The sequence below is a fragment of the Montipora foliosa genome, chromosome 9 (assembly GCF_036669935.1).
Source record: "Montipora foliosa isolate CH-2021 chromosome 9, ASM3666993v2, whole genome shotgun sequence".
Taxonomy (NCBI): Eukaryota; Metazoa; Cnidaria; class Anthozoa; order Scleractinia; family Acroporidae; genus Montipora; species Montipora foliosa.
In genome coordinates this window covers 45283576-45306193 of record NC_090877.1, presented here as the reverse complement: position 1 = coordinate 45306193, position 22618 = coordinate 45283576, and the positions used below count along the sequence as shown (strand labels likewise).

The 22618-nt window shown below is 38.4% G+C and overlaps 2 protein-coding genes across 2 annotated transcripts in view; both read left to right on the top strand.

Annotated features, from left to right (window-relative positions):
• Positions 1–8990: 8990 nt before the first annotated feature.
• On the top strand, positions 8991–13981 carry LOC137969996 (collagen triple helix repeat-containing protein 1-like). Its single transcript, XM_068816424.1, has 3 exons — positions 8991–9427; positions 10966–11235; positions 13488–13981. The coding sequence occupies exons 1-3, from the start codon at positions 9200–9202 to the stop codon at positions 13836–13838; spliced, it is 849 nt and encodes a 282-aa protein (XP_068672525.1). The 5' UTR covers positions 8991–9199; the 3' UTR covers positions 13839–13981.
• A 6259-nt stretch (positions 13982–20240) lies between these two features.
• LOC137969984 (collagen triple helix repeat-containing protein 1-like) overlaps positions 20241–22618 on the top strand; it is an 8435-nt gene continuing 6057 nt past the window's right edge. Inside the window, exon 1 of the mRNA XM_068816414.1 lies at positions 20241–20281. The gene's annotated coding sequence lies outside the window, so the exon portion shown is untranslated. The remainder of the gene's footprint in view (positions 20282–22618) is intronic.

The window sequence follows — 22618 nt, the reverse complement described above, 5'->3', positions numbered from 1 at the left end:
CAACTGTTTTAGGGAAAGGAGATAGATTTGAAGTGATAGGAAGATATGCAATGTATATATTGATTAAATTTAATTTTATCGGTTGCTATAGATCATCGGGATTTACAGCGTCTACTATTCCACGAACTTGCTGAAGTTACCTTTAAAATGCTACATATCGATCGCCACCACCTACGTACATTTGCCAAAAACGTTTATCTTGATTAATTTGTCAGTATTATCTCACTTCTGACATATTGTGGGCACTGAATGATCTTTGATGGTTTGAAAACATTAAAAGAGCTCACCAAGAAAAAAAAAAACAACAACTCAAAAAAGATGGGTATAGCAGTCGTGAATCCGAAAAAATATATACCGACAAGCGTTGCTTCCATGGTATTGATTTTTCTGTTATTGAACATTAAGGCATTCACGAGTTGTCAAAGAGAGAGGAGTTGCATACAAAATGTTCAGTGATCGATCAGTTGGAGAAAGGCAGCCTTTTCATATTTTTGGGGTATTTTTTTAGGGTAATTCTGAAAATGGTTTGCAACCAATCTCTAGAGACACAGACAACAATGCTACAATGTACAAAGGCTGGCAGCCGAACAAAAGGCGCTAAAAATGAGAGATCTTTTGTTTTCGTCCTCCAATTTGGTGGCAATGACTGAACGTGAAAACCACCTATTGAATACTATTACCCGTTACTGCAATAGTTAAAGTTGGGTAGTATTCTCGGGAGTCATGGACAAGTGCATCTAGCCTCATTCTCCTTTAGATCTGTGCAACTTTGGAGCTGACCTTTGGAAGGCTGAGTCAAGGTGCTTTCCCATCACAAGACGCCTACAGTAATCCACCACAATGATGAAAAGGTAGAATGCAAAGGTATCGCCTTGGAGTACTCCTGCAAACGATCTCGAAAAAATCTGTCTTTCCATCTGCAGTGAGGATGCGAACTCTGGTGTTCGTGTAGAGTAGAGAGACGAGGTCCACAATCTTCTGAGGAATTCCATACTCTCCATAGGCCTGTAGAATCTTCATGAGGCACTTTCTGTCCACAGAATCAAAGGCCTTCCTGAAATCAATAAAGACAATGACAGCAGGAAGGTTCTAGCTCCCTCTAAGATCTTCCTTAGCATTAGTACTTTCTCAATCTCAGGTTGAACGCCAATGAGAATCTTCCTGTTCAGGGTTTTAGTAACCAGCAATGTTAGACAGATTGCTCTGTAGTTGTTGGTGTCAGTGAGATCTTCTTTTTTCGGGTCTGAAATAATTTCGGATTATTTCAAGTAGTAACATTGGCATGAACGGTGTGGATGTTTGTGCCTTGGAGAGAAAATTGAAAGTTAAAATTATCGACAGGTGTTCCACCTCGTACCCTTAAATATGGTAATTCCACCTCGATGTCATGCTTGCCCGGCCCGGGTTGGTCGCAGCATGGTTGGCTAACCAGCGTTAAATACCATGGAAACCTATAGGTTTTGATACCTCTTATCCAACAATTAGCACTAACAAAGCTTCGAGCAATCTTCCCCAGGACGACAAGCGCAAAGGGATATTCCACTGAAAATGTAAAAAGCACTTGCAGGGCAAGTAGGGCCATTGTTTTTGCTCATTAAAATTATTGTTTCGCTGTGTTCTCGTAGTCGTCGTCCTTGCTTATTTGAGCTTCCTATCATTATTTCTATGTCAGCGATATTTCGAGAACTATTTACTGTTGAAAGGTAATCTTGGAAAACGAAAGACACCTCAACAATTTCGTTTTGTTCTCTTTTCTATTTGGTGCTCTCGGGTCGACTTTTACAGATAGCTTCTCGTTCAATTAACTACCTTTCCTTTAGGTATACAGCTCTTTTTATATCTTCTAAGTTTGGCCTGTCAACAATGTGTCAATCACATGCCAAATGTCACCTGCCAAGCGAAATGCAACTGCGTAGCGTTATTATTTTTACACGTCTTTGTTAGAGCCAGCTCCTATTCAGAAAATGCATGTTCACTTTTAGAAAGCTTTCTTCTGACTTGGCCTGGTATATGTTGCAATACTTAAAGGCTACTTTTACACTCAGATTAGCTAGAAGGCTGTGACATAACAACCAATGAACAAAGTAGCATTGAAAAGAAAGAGGGACGGGCTTAAAGCACCGCCAAATACATAACAAGTAACGCGGACTAGTGGCAAAAGTAATTTAAAATTTGTACACGTGTAGCTGTAAAGTTTCGGTTGGTAATAACTATATAGTGTCAAGAAAAAGTAAATTAAACCTGTGTAAAAGTCTTTTGTGTGTCCATAAAAGAAGGCATCTTTTCTGTCATACCAGTTAAAACATTCTTAATGAAAAACGTAGTGGCTTGGCGTACCAAAGACCTTTCTCCAAACTAGTGACTACAAAGCGGTACTCAGTATAATTACATAAACTATGTGCAGTCAGAAAAATGCATGAAAGGGTTGGATGCCGTGGATTACCAGGCCGTGACGGAAGAGATTTCCTTGAAGGGCCCAAGAAGACCAAGGACAACCTGGTAACACAGGGATCTCCTGGGGCAACCCGTTCTCGCCATTGAATTCGCGATTATCCTGAATTGTTAATTCCCTATTATCGTGAATTTAGAAGACTGAAAGCTTGATATGACTTATGGGAAACGGTCATATATTGTTTGAAAATGAAGACAACCTAAGTAAATGGACATAGGACTCAAACCTGGGCATGTCGATTAACCCGTCACCTAACCACTCGACCACCACACCGCTAACTTCTCAGCGACAATATTTTAAACACTTTTTGATGATAGTGTATTATCACTCGCCAACAACATTAAACACTACAAAAGATCGGTTTCCAAAATCACGACAAAGCTAAACATTTTAAAATCAAAGCTTAGCCCTAAATTATTAATCTAGCTTAGGCCTAATTACTCTTCAGCAGCGATATTCTATGATATTTTTGTTTTTTTTTTGGTAAGGCGGTGTCTTGATCTTCAGTGGTAAAGCGAAAAGAAACGGTTCCTATAGACATGATAGAGTTCAAATTCAATCCACGGATATGATATATTATTCCCATTACCTAGTTACATTCTCCTCTACCAAAAGTCCTGGTACACAGAGTCCAAAATTTACGATAATAGTGAATTCAAATCAAATTAGCAATTCAGGATAATCGCGAATTCATGGGTGAGAACGTGTTGCCTGAAGTAATGGATCCTGGATGGAGAACGTGGCGTCAAGCATCTTCCCGGTTAAAAAGAAGAGAGAGAGAGGAGAGACTGGGCCAAGTACAGCTGCAAGTGTGATGGCTATTAAGAACTGGAAGGAGTGCGCCTTGAACGTAAATGATGGCAAAGATAATGGCCTGATTAAGGTGAGCAACAGATTGCCTTTTTATGACAGAGATGACAAGTTCATATCATTGGTAAACAGTCGCTCGAGAAAGTTTCAATGTGCAAAACAAAATGCAAATCGTTTCCAGAAAGAGGACATTTTTCGAGAAGTAAACGGATGTGTTAATCAGCTGAAGGAGACTTTGATTTCTTCAGTTCAAGTTCTGTTTGCCACAGAAGGAAAGGAAAACTATTCGAGGTAAAAAAAAAAGAAACATTTTACATCTGGTTTAAAATTTAAACGGATCGCTTTCACTAAAAGTTACATTGTAATGTTCATTTTGTATCCCTTATATTTATCTTTTCTGGGAGGTCTTTTTTCATTAAATCAAAGACATCAATAGAACGAGTTTCGTAAAACCAAAACCAAAGTAATTACTTTGGCCAATCAAAAAGGACGGAGGCAATCCAGTAAACCAATCAAAACTCGACGTAATTACACGTAACCGATACAAAGCGTGGGAAAATATGCACGCACAAGCCACGATTGATTTTGGTTTCACTTCTGATTGGTTGAAAAAGTGGGGCGGGAACTTTGAATCAATCACTGAGTGAAGCAATGCAAAACCAAAGCAATTCGCTAATTACTTTCGACACTCAATTGAAAACTTTTCTAATGATAATGATAATGACATTAGGGTCCCTTAGGTCGGAGAATGAGGACGACTACAACTATGAGCATGCACACTTGGAAAATTAATAGGCCTCTAAACCTTATACATACATATACATGCATAACCTTTATTAACGTGTCTAATCGTTCTAGCGCCACAAGGCACTAATTGGCTACACCTTTAAAACAAATTACATCATCAAACTAGACTAATTACTACTATAAAACATATAAAAAACCAGAAATCAACACTATTCAAGCTAAATACACTTTTACACAATAGAACTAATTGTATATTAAAATGTAAAACTAAATGCGTATATGAGCTCGGACGCTAAGATAAATAAGTAAATATGCGCACGTCCAGTTAACAGCGCTAGCAGCATAAGCGGCATTCCCTCCCACATCTTTCAAGAATTAATGTTATATCCTTTTTAAGTATCATTGTTCTAAAAGCTGCCAAAGTTCTAATATTTCTAATATTTATGCGCATGCTCAATAGGGAAAACTCGTACTCCTAGGCCTAGTCGTCCTCGTCTTCCGATTTAAAGGTCTCTAATGATACTGACGACGACGGTGATGATGATCCAGTCTCGACTTCTGGGATGTTGAAATTATCTCCTTAGAAACGTTAAAGTGTCTTTACTTTTATGGCGGCTCATACATTTATAATACAGTTGATTTTATTTCACAGGATTGCGTGTTCACCAAGAAAGTCTTTGATACAGCTCTTCATATGGCCTGGGCTGGTATATACTTTGCGAGTTTATGGCTGTTCACTTTTAACGGTGCTGAATACTCGGCTGAATCATTGCAGTAGTTTATGTCAAATTCTGAGCAAATAAGGAACTAACTATAACCGTTAATTCAGAGGTAGAGAATGGATCATTCTCGTTCCCAGATCCATTCGTTTTCTTTCTCGCGCGAAGGCCCCGCCGCCTAAGAGAAACCATAGCATCTGGGAACAAGAATTGAAAATATGTGAGCGCAAATAAAACTTGTGGACAAGTATCTCGAAAGTTAACTCGGTCTCGAATTCTGATGTTTGAAATACAATCAACTTTCGTCATTTCTCGTTCTCAAAGAAAATTTAAAATGAAAATTATCCATTGCCGCGAACTTTTCTTTCATCTTCTTACAGGTTTTGCGGGATTTATAGCGTTTATTTTTCCATGGAGCTTGGACTTTACAATGCCACATATCGCCCACTAACTACTTTTAATTTGCCAAAAAAAGGTTTTTTTTTTGTAAATCCATTCCAACGGGAAACACAATCGTTCATTTTACACCACCTGTGGTATATCGTTGTCAAACATATGCGCCTACAGAGCACAGTAGGCGTGAAGTTTGGTTATTTCCCTTTGTTTTTCGTAGTACATTTACTTCCTTGTCAAGAGTGTTGACTTGTTATGAATGTTTCTTGTCCGAAGTCCATCCTTAAGCTTGTTTCTTCATACTGATCTATTTTTATGCTATGAGACTCGCTGAACTCAACTGACTTTTATGAATTGTTTTTTGTAGGCGCTAAGACTTTGATCTCAGGGGCGTGAACTCGTTAAATACGCAAAGAATGTTTCTTGTCCAAAGTCCATTGGACTCAGTCATACTGATCTATTTTGATGCTAGGGAAGGCTGAACCCCACTCACTCTTCTGAGTTGTTCGTGAGCGTCGGATCTTCTACAGTGATTTGTTTGATTGAGAAGGTACGAAAATTAAGGAAACGTACACTCACGGGTAGTCTCAGATATGACGTTTTGTATCTCTTGTTTTTGAGTGTTCCTAAGGAGTTCTAACTCACCGGCTTCAGTTATAACATCGTCTTTTTCTCTACAGTGATTTGTTTGATTGAGAAGGTACGAAAATTAAGGAAACGTACACTCACAAGTAGTCTCAGGTATGACGTTTTGTATCTCTTGTTTTTGAGTGTTCCTAAGGAGTTCTAACTCACCGGCTTCAGTTATAACATCGTCTTTTTCTCTACAGTGATTTGTTTGATTGAGAAGGTACGAAAATTAAGGAAACGTACACTCACAGGTAGTCTCAGATATGACGTTTTGTATCTCTTGTTTTTGAGTGTTCCTAAGGAGTTCTAACTCACCTCAGTTATAACATCGTCTTTTTCTCTACAGTGATTTGTTTGATTGAGAAGGTACGAAATTAAGGAAACGTACACTCACGGGTAGTCTCAGGTATGACGTTTTGTATCTCATGTTTTTGAGTGTTCCTAAGGAGCTCTAACTCACCTCAGTTATAACATCGTCTTTTTCTCGAAACAGCCTTGCTTGTCGTTTCCTTCAGAAGCAAGGAATCGATAGTGTTTGAATAACGTAAAGGAAGCATCACGTGGATAATTCTCGTGGGCCCGGATAATTACCGAAACTGCAATTTATCGTTTTCCTAATGCGAAGGATCATGTCATGATTTAACATGTAAGACTTATGACTAACCGACAAGGCTCTTGTGAGAGTCAGACACTTGAGAAAGTTAACCTAAAAATAAACGGTGCATGCGTGTTGCTGCCAGATTAAGAACTCTGCAAAGGTTTTCGAGTACGTCATACAGAAGTGGTGTCCGTGTCCCGCTGCTAGCGTGTAACACCTGATCAAACACAAGCACCGCGCGTGCTTTGTTGTTCAGACAGCAAATCTACTCCAGTTCACATTCATTTTCACGACAAGTTGTGCTTTAGGAGCTTTTACTCCTCGATCAATGATTATACCTGAAGTCAGCTGACTTCCTCTCGAAAAATATCGTATTCTTTCATTGTTGGCGAGAGATTGCGCAATTTCTTCGTCCATACATCTTTCAATATATATGGCTTACTTGTCAGATTAAAAAACATAAACACACATTTGAAAGCCTTTGATAGGACGGCGCCTATTAATTCAAAGATATTTTTTTTGGCACAATTTATGATTATGCAGGAAATGAAGATCTTAACAAGTGCCATCGAAATCCAAAAGGAAAATTGGTGTAACCACGTATTTTCCACGATAATTAATGAATAATATTTGCAAAAAGCTTTAAAATACAAAGCAATGTATGGCGTTTTTTCTCAAATTGAAGTTCAATTATCTTTCAAAAATGCATGGTTACCCCCAATTTTCTTTAAACTGCGCAAAAATGTCACTGTATTAGTGAGCATCACCGATAGGAAACCCGAGTATCTCGAGATGCGCAGAACGTATGCGCAATAACAGTGGTAGGCACCGTCCTTAACAGTATATGCCAGAAGAAATGTTTTGTTTTTTTTTGGTATATTAACTTAAAGCTTTTGTCATAGGTGTATCTTCTACAGGCTCAATATGAACTCAGATAATGAATACCTCCCAGATGGCTTGATAGCTTAACTGGTAGAGTGCTGTTCTAGTATCGCACAGGTCGGGTTCGAATCCCATTCAAGCGTGAACTTTTCAGGCTTTAACTTCTTTCGCTACGATGATCAATATTTTAATAGAAATCTTAAAAGCTGGTCACACGCTCAGATGAAAATGCAGCCTATGCATGCAGAAGCAACCCAAACCCTGTGATGATGCAATTGACCAGCTTGCAGCAAGTGCTGCGCATTAGCTCGGTCATGGGATCAAATCCCGTTGAAGGCCTGGATTTTTCAAGCTTACTTGCAACTGTTTAAGGTTTTCATTAGTTAACTGTAATGATCTTCCTTCATTTGTTGTTCCTTCCTCAGTTCAAATATATAACAATTCATATTATTCTAAGAATTATTTCATCGATCTCTTTCGGGATGCAACCGGAACTCGCAACTGAAGGTCATGACTTCTTAAGTGTAAAATGCACATTGCAACGTGCCCTTTGATAAATAAATTGCACTTTCGGAAAGACTATAAACCCTTTATTAGAGCTACATATTACGCAAAGACAACTTGAATGATCTCCTGGAAAATAAAACTCAGCTCAGTTGACAGTTATGGAAAAAAAACACTGTCAAGTTATTGGACTACGACACGTACGCAATGCGTGCCTGTGTGCCTTTTTGTTAAAATATCCCGTATCTCGTCAATTCTCCCCCCCCCCCCCCCAAATATCCCGTACCCCTATAATTTGCTACCTAAATATCCGGTATCCTGATAACCCCCAATAGGGCTTCGCTGTTTGCATTCACAAATTTCGTAACATTAATAATAAGAGTTTTTACAACAAACAACTTCAAATTAAATTACAGATTTATCTTTCTGGTAATCTCTCGTCATTTTCCGAAGCTTACCTATAACTGAAATTCACTGGAACTGGACAATTTGTGTTAATTGTTTTTGCGCATCCCACGGATACGTCCTTATAGGCGTCTTGTTAATGTTAGATCAGAACCAGAAGCAGTTGCAAGCAAGTTTGAAAAAATGCATCCAGGCCCTGAATGCGGATTCGATCCCATTACCGTAATTTTGTGCTGGACTTTCTCTGCCAACTGAAATATCCTCAACCAGCTAGGATCTGGTCAGTTGCAAGTTCAAGTTACATAGCAGGTGAATGCTGAAATGATTTCAAGAATACTTGCGTGTTATTGAATTACGGAATGGACATGAAATGAAAGTTGGAAAAAAAATTTTCTGTATATATGTCATTCCATTTAGCAGAGATTGCGTGGTCCAGTGGTTAGGGCGTCGGATTTGCATGCGGCTGACACAGATTCAAATCCCGTTCTAACTTCTGGTATGGATTTGTTTCCGGTTGTTCCAGGTTCAACTTTACCACGCCTTGTAAATAGTCTATTGATTGCCTCATAAACTTGTTGTTCTTAAGTCCAATCCTTCAATTCAAGCATTATCTCTTGCATTGTTAAATTCAGACAAACAATGACCAATTCAATGTCTGAATTGCCGAATTGGATGTTTGAATTGCCAAATTGAATAAACAAAAGAACAAAGAGAACATAACAATATTTAATCAACAACGCCAAATCAGAATAACAATGGTTCTTTTCTCTTCTACCACTTTGGTCAGATACATGAAAGTCTACTTAAGGTTTGGGCTTAAGAACAAGTTTGAGTTTTGGTGGGGTGGATACCTAATGCCTCCTGCCAGTTTGAGGTTTCTTAATTCATGTTTCTTTTTAGTTTGAATTGTTTCTTTCAGGTTATTAAAAATGGTGTGCCCGTGAGCAGCTTGATGGCCAAGCGCACTTCCACAATAAACAAAGCATTTACTTTTTTTTTTTTTTTTTTTTTTTACCGTAACATCTAGCGTATATCGCTATACTCTAAAAAGGAAAAATCATGGGAAAATTGAAATTATTGCAACCATTGCAGATGCAGGTAATGCAAAAAATCTATTTGGATCTTACTTCAATTTTCTCTTTTCCCACAGAATATCAGAGAGAAGAAATAACTTCTATCCTCATCAAAATGTCTTGGATCTTGCTGACGCTACTTTTCATGTCACTTTCGTATAAGAGTTTTGCAGCGGGGGATAACAATACTGGTGGCCCGTATTGCAATGACAACGTAAGCGAATAATTATACCAACTAACTCCATTTTGAATGAAATAAAAACAAACATTATAACATGATCATAATGTCATTTTATCTCAAGGCTTGTCATAGCTGAATTAAATGCCAATTTAAGTTTCTCAGCTGGAGTATGGGGCGCGGACATTCTCTCACAACTAGCCAATAAAAAAGGAATAGTTCGGATAACATCAACTGAGTTCAGTATATCGTGCGTTCCTTCTCGCCTTCGTTCTCATCGTGTTAAAATCCTGAGGCTTTCCCAGTGCACTACAAGACATTTTTTGGCGACGTCACGCAGCAATGCTAGACTTACTTCCACTTTCTCTAGATCATGAACTCAAAGACTTGGTCTTTACTCAAAGACTTGGTCTTTTTTCTATAAATGCCTTTACTGTAGTACTTAATATTTAGATGTCCTGAACTACGTATCTTTTGTTTCTTACGGTCGTACAAGACAAAGTACTAAAAGTCCTTTAATCTACGCACTCCTCTTTGCAAAACATCTACTTCACGGGCCGTACTTTAAAAGAATAGTTAATTTAAAAGGGAATCTCCACTAAAACAAGAAAACAACTTTAAACCACAGAACATAATGTTTACAATTCAAATTGTTCAAACTTTTTCCAACGAAGGCTTTTGTACACGAAAAAAATTAATTTCAAAAACGCTTGCTTTGGCTTTCAAATTTCCCGGGTGCAGTCATCTCGAATAATTGTGACGTGTCGTGGTTGCCCTATTGTTTCAGAACAAACGCTCGTTGTGTCAGAACAATAGGGCAACCACGCATGTCACAATTATTCAAGATACAAACCCTTTCATTGGAAAAAGTTTGAAAAAATTTAATTGTAAACATTATGTTCTGTGGTTTAAAGTTATTTTTCTGTTTTAATGGAGGTTTCCTTTAAACTATGGAACTATGTTGGTAAGCTAGCACCCCCAACAAGTTTTCCCTCGTCTACTGCCGTTTTAACGTTTTGTCTACAAATTCAATGAAATCAATTACCCCTGCACGTGCACGCGAGTCCCTACGTTCCCATGCCACTCTTGATTTTTTTCAAACGAATGTTTGGGTATTTATTTCATTTTAATCTAGGTCTTATTCTAGGGGTGGTGCCTCGCATTAGACGTTAGTCCCATTGCACCTCTCCCTTTTGGGTTTTGCTTCTTTGTTTCTTTTTTTCTTTCTTTCTTTCTTATTTATTTGCTTTTCGTCGTTTCGTGTTTATATTATATATTATAAGAGAAGTACCCAATAAAGCTAACAGAAAAAAAAAACTCCTAACTGCTAACGTTTGAATTTATGGTGGGCTTTAGCTCTTGGGTATACAATGTTTCTTTCATTCAGTACACACACATCAAGTTAATATAAACTGCATTTTTTTACAAATGTTTGTCACCGCTGTTTGTATTTTATTCTTAAATGGAAAGGTTGCTTCAGCTGTAACAGCATGCTAATGTGCTTACAATTTTAAGAGTAATCAATCAACAGATAAATAAAGATATCAGTAAGTTTTGTTTGCTCTCCGATCCAGCAAGTCTCGTCAATTTGCCGTTGTGGTATTCCCGGCATGCATGGCAAGCCTGGATCCCCAGGATTCCCAGGCCGCGATGGGCGGGACGGCCGTGACGGTTTAAAAGGGGATCAGGGACAAAGTGGAGCGGCTGGTGTCCAAGGTCCTCCCGGTCAAAAAGGAGAGCGAGGAGAGACTGAGGCAAGTGGAGCTTCAGGTGTGATGCCCTTCAAGAACTGGAAGGAGTGCGCCTGGAAAATTAGCGATGAAAGAGATAATGGCCTGATTAAGGTGAGCTGAGCAACGGAATACACTAACCATTAGTCTGTAAGCAGGCTTTAGTGTTTGAGAGTTTTGAAGAAAGCAACCGTGGACAATCTTCCTGTCGGTGTGCATTGGATCAGTCGCTTGAGCTGATCGGCAAAATTGCAAGTTGAGAAGCTAAATATTTTGAGGAACAGCCGATACAACGTAGATTTGATATAAGTGGTGTACTGTATTTCGGCTGGCCAAACCAGCCTTGTTCAGGTACGACGAGATTTTACATTGGATTGCTTCTATGTACATATATATGGTAAATGGATGTTGATGTTATACTGGAAGAATGTGATAAAATATGGTAGTTACAACAAATTTGAATTGAAATACTAAGAGTAACGGAAAAATAACGGAAGTGACTGTAAATAATAAACTGAATCTAATACGTTTCTTCGTGGATATTAAGACCCGTCCGTTGGGATCAATTGCCTTGCCTTTTGAGATTAAAAAGCTTGCCTGGCCTTACGGATCGAGTTGGAAAATATTTTTTTTCCACAGGAATTAAATGCATGTCCTTAGAAATGTTGTAGGGATAGGAGATTGAGGAAATGTTCTGCGACTGTAGTAGGTTTGGATTTGGTGTTAGCGTTATCTTAAGTGCGGCGGTGTTCATTAAAACGGTCTTTTAAACTTCGTTTAGTTTCTCCTATGTACTGTAAATGTCATATGTTACATTGAATCCTGTAGATAAGGTTTTTAGTTTCGCAAGTTATGTGTGAATTAATAGAGCGTGTTTCGCCAGTAGAGAAGAATGTGTAGTTGGTTAGTCCATGGAAAATGTGAAGACAGGTAGCGCAGTTTTTGCCACAGCGAAAAGAACCGGGAGGAAGTGCGGAATTAGAACGAGTTACATTAGGGGACAGTTTACCTGTTACTAGGACGTCTCGAAGGTTAGGGGAGCGTCTGAAAGCCACAACTGGTAGATGTAGGAAAGCAGTTTTGCAGTGGTCAGAGGAAAGAAGTAGATTTAGACCGTTTTAATGAACACCGCCCGCCGCACTTTAGATAAAGCTAATACCAAATCCAAAACTACTACAGTCGCAGAACATTTACTCTCCTTTCCCCACAACATTTCTAAGGACATGCAATTAATTCTTATCGAAAAAATATTTTCCAACAGAGAATCGATCCGTAAGGCCAAGGAAGCTTTTCTTAATTTCAAAAGGCAGGATAATTGATCCCAACGGTCTTAATATCCAAGAAGAAACGTATTAAATTTCAGTTTTAATTATTATTTACAGTCACTTTCGTTATTTTTCCGTTACTCTTAGTATTTGAATACAAATTTGTTGTAACTACCATACTTTATCACATTCTTCCAGTATTACATCAACATCCATTTACTATATAATTATATGTACATAAAAGCAATCCAATGTAAAATCTCATTGTACCTGAAGAAGGCTGGTTTAGCCAGCCGAAATAAAGTGCACCACTAAAATTAAATCTACGTTGGTACAGTATCGGCTCTTGCTCAATATATTTAGCATCTAGTGTTTGGCCTTCGCATTCAAGCACTACTCTCTTTCTTTGTAATGAAGTCCTAAATCTAATAACATTTTGTTCCAAAGGTAATAAACTCTTAAGAGTGGCATTAGGCCCTAAAAGTATTGACGTCATGCTAACGTCATTAAGAACTGGATGAAATGCGCATGGAACGTGAACGATGGTAAAGATAATGATCTTATTATGATTAGAATCAGATTGTTTTTTTGATAGCAGGGAAGACAAGTCTATATCGTTGGTAAACACTCGCTCAAGAAAGTTCAGTTTTAATGTGCAAAACACATGTGCACGTCATTTCCTGGAAGAGGACGTTTCTCGTGAAGGAAACAGATTTGTTAATCTGCTTAGGAGAATTAAATTTCTTCATTCGAATAAATAATGTTGGATAGATCAAACAATTGAGTATTTGCCACAGCGAGAAAAGGAAAACTATTCGAGGTAAAATCTTTGATTCCGACCTTTCTTGAAATTTAGAGGGATTTGTTGTGGCTAAAACTTACACTTTAGGGTTTGTTTAGTGATCCCTTATTTTTATCTTTTCTGGAATTTCATTTTTTTTCCAAATGCTTTGCATAACTATATTAGCGCAACTAATAATCATAATAATATGATAATAGAAATAATAGTATAGTAATTTATTACCGACTTCTGGGAGCTGAAATTATCTCTACTTTTATGGCTGCTCATACATTAAATGTAGGACGATTTTTATTACCCAGGATTGCGTGTTCACCAAGAACTTCTCTGATACAGCTCTTCATGTGGCCTGGACTGGTACTCTTCGAGTTGCAGACTGCGCGTATTGCTGTAAACGCTGGTACTTCACTTTCAATGGTGATGAATGCTCGCCTTCCCTCCCTATTGATGGTGTTGTGTACTTAGCTTTGGCGGGTCAAAATCCTCTTCGCGTCCGCCATATTGAAGGGTACTGCAACAACATTCACAAGGGAAAGGTGCGAGTGGAATTCTGGGTCGGCAATTGTCCTGGATATGGAAATGCTGATGCCAACACAGGTTGGAATGCAGTGTCCCGGATCTTTGTTGAGGAAGTTGCTAAACCTCAAGCTTAGATATCAACATAAAAGCTTCAGTCCGGCAAAAGCTCTTTAAAGGGACATAAATCATTTAAATGTATAGTTAAATAAGTATACATTAATATCATCGTGGATAACGGCCACTTTGGTATATTGGGGCTGCTTTTGATTGGAATAAAATTCTGCTGAATAAAAAGCCGGATTACAAATTAAAGTTTTCTCTAAGTATGATTCTTGTTCTCTCGACTTTCTGTGTATGTTTTTCTTCACTTTAATTTTTTCACAATGTGTAGTCAGGAGAGCTTTTCCCACTCTTCTCAAAGTCAAAGTTTGGAGATTCGTCAAAAAATGTGATACCTACCACAAAGGCCATTTTTGTCACTTCATGCAAAACAGAAAAGCCGCCAAATCTTAAGGCTGATTTTCACTAGTGACGGAGTCGGAGTCGGGGTCGTAATCAGAAGCGCAGAGCGATACGATGTAGTGAAAATCAAACCATGGGAGTCGGAAGCAGAATACCGATTCCGCTTATGACTCCGTTACTTACGATCCGGTGAAAACTGCATTGTCGGAGTCGGAGGCAGAAACGGAAGAAAAAAACAATCACGATGCTCGATTCGAAGCACTGTGATTGGTTGGTTCTTTCGCTTCTGCTTCCGACTCCGACAATCTAGTTTCACTGGATCATAAGCGACGGAGTCATAAGCAGAGTCGGAAGAAAATGGAAACGTTCTGATTCTTCTGACTCTGATTCCATCGAGCTTAAACTCCGACTCCGTCGCTAGTGAAAACCAGCCTTTACGTTTCACCACGTCATTAGAACTGACAAATCTGGTGGTTTTTTTTCCTAAAAATAGCCGCTTAGTATGACCACACGCTAAAAGTAGATCGCTTGAAAAATTATCATTGAAAGATACCATATAAGGCGGATATATTTTCTTACCTCTTTTGACCTCCATTATATTTGTTGCACGAGTATAAAATTGAAGGAATCACAAAAACTGGCAGGTAGTGAGTTGACTGGCAAAGCGATTAATGCGGAGCTTGTTTAACACTACAGCTGAACACGAAATGTTAATAAACATGGCAACCCAAAAATTCCATTATCAGCTGAATGTTTCGGTTATTAATTTGTCAGCTTTTCAGTTCTTTGTTAACAAACGTACCAGGAATTTCTCTGCGCTGTCGGTTAAAAACAGAAATATTGAGTTGATTCAAAGTTGACCACTAACACACCCATAGTTTGCGTTTTCCCTCCTCCCAGTCCAGAAATGATTTAAGGCACTTTTAAATAATGAAGAGGAATTGAAAATCCGGAATTTAGACTGTGGCATGGAAAACCGATATCAATAACGAGAAACTTTAAGATATGTCTAGAAATGCACATAATTTGATGCACAACTATTGTACCATGCAAGCGTTACGAAGTGTCCTCTTGCTCTTCTCCTCAACTTCAACATCAGCCACGTCTGGGATGACATATACGTTATTTAAAGGAATGGAGATCCGTCCGTAGGGAAAAAAAAACCTTGGCCGAGGTCTCGAGTACGGTCCGAGACCGAAGGCTGAGGGCCCTACTCAAGAACGGTAAATAACGGGATCCCGTTGAAGTCACCTAGATTTTTCAGGTATTTAAAGGAGACAAATGAAATGAATATATAGTGTCTCATTCGTCTATAAGAGACAATTGCTTAAATTATCGTGATAAGTTGGAGGATCACTTCTCCCTTTTATCTATCATGACCCGCACGGTAAATATATACTAGATCCTGAACCACTTCAAAGCGTTTTCTGCGTTTTCCGGGGAATGGATTCCAAGAAACGCGCAAGCAAATTACCCGCGCGAAAAAAAGGCTCGCTATGTGGAGTGCAGGGATGGCGCGGTGGTGAGAGCACTTGTCTCCCTCCAATGAGACCCGGGTTCGACTCCTAGCCTCGGCGTCATATGTGGGTTGAGTTTGTTGGTTAACTACTCTGCACCGAGAGGTTTGTCTCCGGAAAATCCGGTTTTCCCCTTGCCTCAAAAACCAACATTTGACTTGATTTGCGTTTATTGTCAATTTCAATTTACAGTGTCTTCAATTAGTGGTCCAGCGCTAGAACGACTAGGCAGTGAAATATAGTTCCTTTCCTTTCCTTTTAGCTAAAATCGCGAAAACCGGAAAGTAGGTGACGTTCCCTGATTTTTGATATACAATCAAGATTCGTCATTTCGCATTCTCAAAAGAAATTTCAAAGAAAATTATCTGATGGAACTCTTATCTTAATATTTTTGTTACATCTTTTCAATGAGTAACTTAAGTTGTACCCGATATTTTTTTCCATATATTACTTATTACGCTAATGAATTTGAAAAAAAAAAATTGGGCTGTAATCGAATTGGTTTTAGAGATATTTATTGAAAAGTGAGTTTTAAAGGATCTTAATGCAGTGCCATACAGTTGCCATGGCAACAACCAAGGCCTTGAAGACACCGTTCATTACCCTACAATAGTTTAATGTACAGATATTAAACTGTGACGTTGCCTTTCTGATAGGATTTAATCTTTTAACGTTGTGCACCCACTGCTAATAATTGCAGAAACCGTTTCGATCCTCCATGATGACAACATTTTTTGGGGGGGAAGAGTTCTAAAGCAATAAACATGATTGGGAAGAAGATAGAGTAAAAGTGATAGTAAAATATGCAATGATAAATAATTGATCAAATTAAATGTTATCGGACTCTATAATCAGGATTTAGAGCGTCTATTTTTCCATGGAGCTTGGACTTTAAAATTGGCTACATATCGCCCCCATCTGTACTTTTGCCAAAACAAGTTCTCTTTGAATTTGTGTTGTCTCACTTCTGACATTTTGTGAGCACTGAATGATCTTTGATGGGCCGGAGAGCTCATTTGAGGACAGCGGAAAATCTTAGGGATCCTCAAGGAAAAAACCAACGGCTCAAAATTGAGGTTTAGCGGTCGTGCCTGATACAGGAAAATATTACCAGTAAGCGCTGCTTCTATGATCATGATTTTCTGTCATTGAACATGAAGGGGTTCACGAGTTGTCAAACAGAGAGGAGTTGCACACAAAATGTTCAGTGATCGATTGGCGTAGAGTGGAAATTTATCTATTTATTTATTTATTTCGGATACAAACGCTTTCACTGAAAAAAGTTCAAACAATTTTGATTGTAACTGAATAATTACGTTGTGTGGTGTTAAGTTTATCTTTGTGCTTCAGTGGAGTTTCCCTTTAAACTAATGGCGGCCGTTAGTCAGTTATTAATAAAAATTGAGTTGTTTCTAAGTTGCCCGCTAATATATAACACACCCAAAGTTTGCTTTTTCCCTCCTTCTAGTCCAGAAATGTTTCAAGGCACTTTCTTTAATGATGAACGGGAATTGAAATTCCGTGGCGCAGAAAACTGTATGATACCAATGACGAGAAACTTTTGGCGACTGTAATTCTAAAGAACTGTCCAAAACATATTTGTTTTAAATACTCTTTCCCAGGAAGTCGATTTTTATAGAGCCTTAGATGTGGGAAAAAGCAGCTGTTGAACTTCGGGAAAGGGCCGGTTTGATACTGGGTTGATCGTTACAAACTATTTTTTCGTAATGGGTTTAAATACAGGAGTTATATCATAATTAAGTGAAGTACGATCGTTCGGGTGAGTGTAGTCCTTACTGTAGGGTGACAATGACTAAAACAGTCCCTCTCAGGACGATAATCACTCGGATGATCGTACTTCACTTAATTGTGAAACAATTATTTCAAAGGGATCGCTCATTGAGAATTGCGATGAAAGTAGGTTGTGAAGTCAAGCCGGTATCGAACACATTCTCCATTCTCTTTTAGATGCGATGATTCAACTCTGGGCCAGATTATCAAGATACAATGACATTATTAAATGCAATATACTGCAAATAAGACTCTTGCTTTTATTGCAATAAATATCAGCTAGTGCCAGCTATTATAAATTATACTTAATTACATAAAAAATGTTTTGTTAGTGTAATAATATTTACAAATAAAAACGCCTGCTTACCACAACTCTGCAATGCATTTTTCGATTTGATAAATTTCTCACTTAAATTTAAGGGAAACCGTAATAATTGTGACTTTAAAGATATTTACAAACTGTACAAAATTTACAACTGTAAAATTTTCATGATAAGTAATTATTGTACATTACATTAATTTTCTACATAATGATTTGCATGATAAGTAATTATACATTAAATTTGTAAATGATGTATATTTAAAATTTTCATTCCCTTTTGTGTGTGGCTCACATGGGCCTGTGTGTCCCCATTCGCACCTTTCCCCTTTGGGAATCCCATTCAAATTTCATCCATATATTTATCCAGCTACTACCATTTATTTCTTTAGTGTGTATTGCCTATTAATTAAGTTGGAAAGAAAGAAGTTCTTACTAAACATACAAATGTAACAATTCTTTAAACTTTGTACAGTGAAATCTTTTACCTTTGTTCACGTTTTATGGGACATGTGACTGTGTGCAAGAAATGGCAGCAAAAATAAACAAAAACAGGTCCATTAAATTTTTTTACATACAAAACAGGCATAATATTCAGGTGTACCTTCTCTTCAATTTCTTCTGCACGTTTTTTTGCAGTTACTATTAGTTGCCATACACCTAGAATGAAGTAAAAAATAAATTTAATGAACACAATGGTGTTCCCGTGAGGAATGAATCAACAATTAAATGAATGAACCAACGATGAAATGATATATGAAATGAATCATATATGAACTGTTCCCTCACGGGAACATTGGAACCCACAAATGACCAACTACCAACGTCAGTGGCTTCATAGTTCAGTTGCTTAGAGCATCGCACCGCTATCGCGAGGTCACGGGTTCAAACCCTATTGAAGTCCTGAATTTTTCAGGCTTCTATACGCAATTGCAAATGTTTGCGTTCATAACTGCGAGGATCATAGCTTCACGCAATTTTTTTAATGATGAAGAGGAATTGAAAATCCGGAATTCAGACTGTGGCGGAGGGAACCGATATCGATAACGCGAAACTTTTGGCGACTGTAATTCAGAAGAACTGTCTAAAACATCATTGGTTTATAAACTTTTTCCATGAAAATCGCTTTTTATAGAACCTCTGAAGTCGGAAAGCGAATCTGTTGAACTTCTGGAAAGGATTTGATACTGGGTTGACATTACAAAGTATTCTTTCGTAAGGGGTCATATCATAATTAAGTGAAGTGCTGCGATCGTCCAGGTAAGTGTAGTCCGATCCTGAAAAGGACTTTTTAGGCTGACATTGACCAAACAGTCCTTCTCAGGACAACACTCACCAGGACGACCGTCGGTACCTTATTTAATTGTGAGCTTATTCTCTTGAAAATTGCGATGAAACCAGTTTGTGACGTCAAGCCGGTATTGAACGCATTCTTCCTCCTCGTTCCGTCGTGGACAAACTGCAGGCAGTTTTTAGGAGGCTAGACAGAGTTCTCTGACCGCGCGGGGAATGGATCCAAAAATTGCCTGCAAGATAAATGCCATTCTCGTTCCCAGATCCCATTCGTTTTTCTTTCTCGTGCGAAGGCTCCGCCGGCTAAGAGAAACGATGGGATCTGGGAACGAGAATGGAAAAATGTGAGCGTAGACCGGAAATAGGTATCTCAAAAACTAACTCGGTCACGTATTCTGATTTTTGAGATACGATCACCTTTCGTTATTTCTCATTCTCAGTATAATTTAGAATATAAAATTATCCATTGCCGGGAACTTTTATTTCGTCTTTTTACAGCTTTTCCGGGATTTACAGCGTCTATTTTTCCATGGAACGTGGACTTTGAAATGCCACATATCGCCCACTATCTACTTTTAATTGGCAAAAACGTTTTTTTTTTTAACTCCATCCCAACACGAAACACAGAAATTCGTTTTACACTATATCGTCGTTATAAAATACGTGCCTACAGAGCACGGAAGGGGTGAAGTTTGGTATTTCCCTTTCTTTTTCGTAGTACCGTAACGTCTACTTCGGTGTCAAGTACGTGAGCTTGTTATGAACCATTTCTCGTCCGAAGTCCATACTTGTTCCTTCATACTGATCTATTCTTATGCTTTGAGACTCACTGAACCTACCTGACTTTTATGAGTTGTTTGTCAACATCGGGACTTTGCTCTCAAGGGCACGAACTCGTCAAATACTCAAACAATAAGGACCTTTAGATAGGCCGGACGAGGATGACTACGAGTACAAGTTTTCCGCTCTGAGCATGCGCACTTCCAAAAAATGTCGGCCTCCAAACCTTATGCACATGCTCAGTACGGATAACTTGTACTCGAAGTCATTCTCGTGCTCCGAATTTTCTTGGCCGAAGTCCATTGAGACTTCATACTGATCTATTTTAATCGGTTAGGAAAGGCTGAACCCAACTCACTCTTCTGAGTTGTTCACCAGTGCCGGGTCTTCCACAGTGACTTGTTACATTAAGAAGGTACGCAAATTAACACTCACTGGTATTTCTAGGTATGACGTTTTGTATCTCTTATTTTTTAGTGTTCCTAAGCAGCTCTAACCCACCTCAGTTAAAACATCGTCTTTTTCTCGGAACAGCTTTGCTTGTCGTTTCAGTGCTTCACTAGAAGCAGGGAATCGATAGTGTTTGTGCAACGTAAGCGAAGCCAAATTTGATTAGAGAAATCATCAAGTGGATAGTTCTTCAGTATGGGCCCGGATAATTAACGAAACTGTTATTTATCATTTTACCTAATGGAAAAAATAATGATTTAATACGTAAGGCTTACGACTAGCTGGCAAGGCTCTTGTGAGAGTCACACGTCTTGAAAAAATTAATCTAAAGATAGCGGTGCATGCGCGTTGCTGTCAGAATAAGGGCCCGCAAAGGCCTTGCATTACGTCAGAAAGCAGTGGGGTCCGTGTCCTGCTGCATGCGTGTTATACCTGACCAAACTCACGCACCGCACGTGCATAGTTGTTGCACAGCACCTTAACTCAAGTTCACATTGTTCAAGTTGAGTTTTAGGAGCTTTGGTCTCCCTTTTACTCCTCGCGATCGATCAATGTGGATTATTATAATACCAAAGTTTAATAAAAGTAAACTTTTACTGTCTATCTAATCTATATAATAAAAAGACTTTCTGTCGAAAAAAAACGTATTCTTTCAGTGTTAGAGAGAGATTGTTCCCTTCACATTGTCGAATGCTATCGTACGTAACATACAAGACTTTGCGGACAAGAGCTACAAGTGTCTGGCAAAGACACTTCGATCTTGTGACCTTTTCAAAGAGTTGACATTTAGGGAAACTTTTACTGTCTATCTAATCTATATAATAAAAAGACTTTCTGTCGAAAAACATCGTATTCTTTCAGTGTTAGGGAGAGATTGTTCCCTTCACATTGTCGAATGCTATCGTACGTAACATACAAGACTTTGCGGACAAGAGCTACAAGTGTCTGGCAAAGACACTTCGATCTTGTGACCTTTTTAAAGAGTTGACATTTAGGGAGACTTCTGTGTCGACTGCAAATTTTGGAAGTTACATTTCAGGAAATCTGCGTATATTGAAATTTTAGAAGTACAGATTTTAGCTACATTTAAGGAAAGCTATCGGTTATATGTAAAGGGCATGCATATCGCTTTTTAAAGTGCCACTACGACGAAAATTGATGCATTTCTTTTCGGTATTTTTTAACGTCACATTATTTAATATGTTCAAAAAAAGGTGAATTGCTATAAATTTGATCAATATATGCTCACCCAGCACTAAAATAGCTGGCCGGTGAAGGCAGAGGAAGTTCTTCCATTTTAATCGGACACTGCCGCTTCTAGGCGAATTATGGATCGAAATTTCAGCTTCGTCGTTGTGACCTTGATCACAGTCTTGGGACTTGACAGCGCCAACCAGGCACACTGTAGATAAAACTGGAGAAAAAGACTTTTCAGAAGGCACACACTTCTCATCCGCTCTGCGCTGCATACAAGAGCAGCCACATTTGTTTTGATGCGTTGAGTCCCTGACGTCACTTCCTCTTAATGACAACTCGGCCCGACTCTCAAAGTTCTGTTCCGGTCATTTTTGAATCCGGTAATGGCGCGAAGCGAAATCGGCTCGAATACGAAATTCAACGTTAAAATAATGGGACCCCGTAGAAAATTTGACTTGAAACTTGGCGTGGTAAGTAATAAGTACTTTTACTTTCGAAATATGAAGAGAGTAGAATAACCATATTTTTGATCATAGTGGCACTTTAAATTAATTTAATATTTACTGTTTGATGTAAATAGTTTTAGCCAGAGTTTTTTTACATTTATTTTATTGTATATAGCTCGTGCAGTATTCATTTTTTTTTTTTTAAGATATTTATTTTTTATTTGCACGACCCCACAAGCTGCAGAGCTTTAAAACTTTTATTGTGCTAAAATAAAGGCTCTCTATCTTTAATCTTCCATACATTTTTCTCACGAGCCTAAAAGTCTGAAAGTCCGAAACTCTGGTGCTGCATATTATTAATTCACCCACGTACACAAGCATTTCATTCTTAAACTAGTGTTTGACAATTTTTCTCCTCGATCCCGCTCTCTAAGATTTTAAAGTTAGATAAGGACCTTAAGCAGTTGCAAGCAAGCATGAAATTCTCTAGGCCTTGAACGGGATTTTATTTTATTCTATGACATGACCGTGCGATTGGGCTGAACTTGTTCTGCCAACTCAGGAAAATATTGTCAACCAAGTGGGAGTTGGTCAATTGCATCAGAGGTGAATGAATGAAATGATTTTGAGAATATTTAACAATTATTCGCCGAAGGCGA